Genomic DNA, 3,554 nt, shown 5'->3' with positions numbered 1-3,554 from the left:
AAATCACACAATACATTTACATACATTCCTGTATATTACACAATGTTAAATTTTACAGTGTAAGCAGAATGATGAAGGGCTGTATTTATGTATACACACAGAGCAATGTTAGGAGTGAGAATAATAGCTGCTGGAGAGAATCTGCAGTGAATAGTTTTCATGGTATTAATGCATATTTATTATGCGGACAGGGCCAACCTAATGATGCTGCTACAAGCAAAAGAAGCTTTTAAGTTTTCTGACTCCTTTTTTTCATAATATTGTACAGCCTTCAGCTCATCTGAAACGTGGCTGGCTTGTAAGCATAACGATAATGCACATTGAGAATTTAATGATGCTGTAACACTGTGATACTACATCTCATAAATTATTTTTCCAGTACACTTACAGTAAGTCAACTCCACTAGTAAAAAATACATAAATACATCCCAGATGTGACCCACCTCACCATTTACAGCCTGTCAGTGCTGTGTGACTCGAGTAAATGTATTTCATTCACAGAAGTATCGATCATGAATGTAACATAGTATTTGTGTTCGTCTTTCCCTCTTTTATTATTTCAAGGAATTTTCATGGAACTTGCCTTACACTATATGGACTGGAGCAGCAAGTGGATGAATGTTTTTTATTTGTTTTATTATTCTCATAGAAAGCATAAACAGAAATGGTCCTTCTAAACAATTATAAATATTTTTCAATTTAAAAGTTTGACAGAATTCAAGGGACAGATGGACACTGTAGCATTCAGAAAAGGATTAGTTTTACAGTTTGATAAAACCTTTTATATGTTGTTTTGATATTGCAACTGAAGGTAGAGAGGTACCACCATTTTTTCTTTTTTTTTTTAACATAGTAGGCCTTCTGTTTTGTGAAATCCTAAATTTCTGATTAGTAAATTTCATTAAATTGTTTTCTGCTTTAAAAAAAAAAAAAACAGAAAACTAGCTTATTAGTCGTATGCAAAATCTCAAAATTAAAGCTCACAACTCGGCTGAAATTCATGATGCTTTAAAAATATGGTAGTGTATTTAATGGAAATAGTATATATGGTATGAGATTCACTCAGATTTTCCGGCTGAGGAAGTCAGTGGTGATACACTGAAAAAAAAAAAGTGTACTGTGGAGTCAAAGAATTAGTGATACATGTATCAAATGTTTTGTTCTTTTTGTATTTAACACAGTTCAAACAGTGAAATATATTTGACATTCTGCTTTCAGGCAGCTATCAAATATCTGTCTGAATTCTCAGACAGATTAAACAGAAACATATTTATCAACAATTAATTTCTCCTGAGAGCACCAGTGTCATCGTTAGCCTAATTTCGTTTACTCGTCTTTGTAAAATATGTTAGACTGCAAATTTTGTGTTCTACTTTTATTCAGTTGAAATGGTATCAGCTGCGATTTTATGCCTGACTTTTTCTAATATGTGCACTTACCCGATGTATATTTTTCTTTTTAGCTGGAAGAATAGTGTAGAAGTTTACACACTGAGGCCTAAGCCACCCTTTCATTGCAGAAGAAGTAAAAAGACTGTTTAGAAGTTAATTTGCTAATATTCAAAGGGCTACTAAACTTTTCTATCTATGGGAAACAGCTGCTTAAAGTTGAATGATTTAGCTACTCTTATACAGAGTCTTGCTCATGTCACACCATTCAGTAATTACCCAGCACTGACCAGTTGACTGCCAGGGTAACTCGCACTATATCTGAAGGTCAGTGGGGGCACGCCTGCTGCTGGCATTACTGGACAGGGACAGTTGCCTAGACAGAGAGGAAGGCTTAGGGCTATCACAGTTTCTGCTTTGTTTAGATTCTGAGCTCACCTCCCCTGTAGAGTCAGGAGTGTCTGGCTGGCTAGAATTTTTTGTGTCTGCATTGTAGGGAGCTTGGGCTTTGTTTGCACTGAAACTGCTTTGTCTTCTGCTGCTCTTCTTTGGAAGAGAATTTATTGAAGCTCCTGCACTCTCAACTGTTGCTGAACAGCTCCAAGATGAACTGATTCCATGTTGTCTTCTGAAACTGGTAATAGGAAAAGTTGAATCAGGCTGTGGTGGAGTTTGAGATGGCATTTCAGCCAGGTTTCTCAAGAACGTGCTCGAAGCTATATCTGCATCCTGAGTAACAACAGGGAAATGTTTCTTTTCCGCTGCTTTTTGTGCATCATGTGCTTCAGTCAACAGGCTGCCAAGCAAACCTTCATTATTATTTGTGCTAGTATTTTGAGTCTGATTGTCTAAAACATTTGTAGCTGGCTGCTTCTTTGGCGATTTATTTCCCTGATTGTGATGGGTGTAATTGCTGCGGCTTTCTGCACGGTTATTTTGCACAGACTGAAACATGGGAGAATTTAGAACCGGGTAGACAGCAGTGTCGATTTGCTTTTCCATTAAAAAGTTACAACCGCTAAGTGCAGAAGGAAGAGTTTTTTGAGGAGTGGCAGATATTCCCAGAGAAGAGCGTGGTATCACAGAGTATTTTTTAGGTTTGTTTACGTAGAAATTGTCAGGGTCATCCTTGTTTTTATTCTGCCCACAAAGTCCCATTTTAATTTTTCGGAATCCTAGGTGAATAATTTCTAAGATATTTAAAAACAACGATACAGTCGCTATTGATTGCATGAATAATATGAACACTGTCTTTTCTGTTGGTCTAGATACAAAGCAGTCAACTATGTTTGGGCATGGATCTCTCTGACATTTATAAAGGGGATCTAGATGAAAGCCATAAAGAAGATATTGCCCAATCATAAAACAGACTTCCACTGCAGATCTTGTGAAAATATGTATCACGTAGGTGCAGAGCAAAGAGCCCCTCAGGGGTGCTTTATTTAGCTTTCTTTGATCCAATTGCCGGAGCTCTCTCTCCAGCCTTTTCCGGTTTTCAGACATTTCTAATTCAGTGCTTTCGAGTTCCACTCTTACCTGAGCTTTCTTTTTTTGCCTCTCTTTTTCCAAGGCTCTTAGTCTGTATAAGGCATGACCCATATACACCAAGGAAGGGGAAGACACAAATATAACTTGCAAGACCCAGTACCTTATGAGAGAGATGGGAAAGGCCTCATCATAGCACACATTTCTGCAGCCAGGTTGTTCCGTATTGCATATGAATTCTGACTGTTCATCATTCCAGACATCCTCAGTGGCCACTCCAAGGACAAGCATTCGAAAGATGAAGAGGATCGTTAGCCAAATCTTTCCAATAATAGTAGAATGAATGTGGACCTCCTCTAAAATGCCTCCAAGGAAATTCCAGTCTCCCATGGTTATTCTGCCATTTTAACACTAAAATGTATGAGAGAAAATATATCAAGTACTGGAAAAGCTGTGGTCCTTCCTTCACGCGTTACAAAAAAAATGAGACTGGGAAAAACTATCATATCTCACATTACAACCGTAACTTGACCCACTGATGGTTGATAATCTAGGTATTCTGTCTCGTCTACAGGATGGAGAAGTGCATCATCTGCTTGTGTCTAATTTATCAGTAAAAGACATCCTGATAAGCACATCACCATGAGGCATTAAACACCCTCAGTCTGTATCAAATCAGTG

General features: G+C 37.7%; 1 protein-coding gene across 1 annotated transcript; it reads right to left on the bottom strand.

Moving 5' to 3' along the window:
• Window positions 1-1,703: 1,703 nt before the first annotated feature.
• Window positions 1,704-3,263, bottom strand: LOC104492145 (gap junction alpha-9 protein-like). Its single transcript, XM_010134659.1, has one exon. It carries the CDS (start codon window positions 3,261-3,263, stop codon window positions 1,704-1,706), a length of 1,560 nt encoding a protein of 519 aa, XP_010132961.1.
• Between the last annotated feature and the right edge of the window lie 291 nt (window positions 3,264-3,554).

This window comes from Buceros rhinoceros, unplaced genomic scaffold (assembly GCF_000710305.1).
Source record: "Buceros rhinoceros silvestris isolate BGI_N320 unplaced genomic scaffold, ASM71030v1 scaffold18814, whole genome shotgun sequence".
In the NCBI taxonomy this organism is placed as follows: Eukaryota; Metazoa; Chordata; class Aves; order Bucerotiformes; family Bucerotidae; genus Buceros; species Buceros rhinoceros.
This window is presented reverse-complemented; position numbering and strand designations above follow the sequence as displayed.

What these genes read in the sequence shown, in the direction of transcription:
- LOC104492145 (XM_010134659.1), bottom strand. Translation starts at nt 3,263, where the DNA reads ATGGGAGACTGGAATTTCCTTGGAGGCATTTTAGAGGAGGTCCACATT.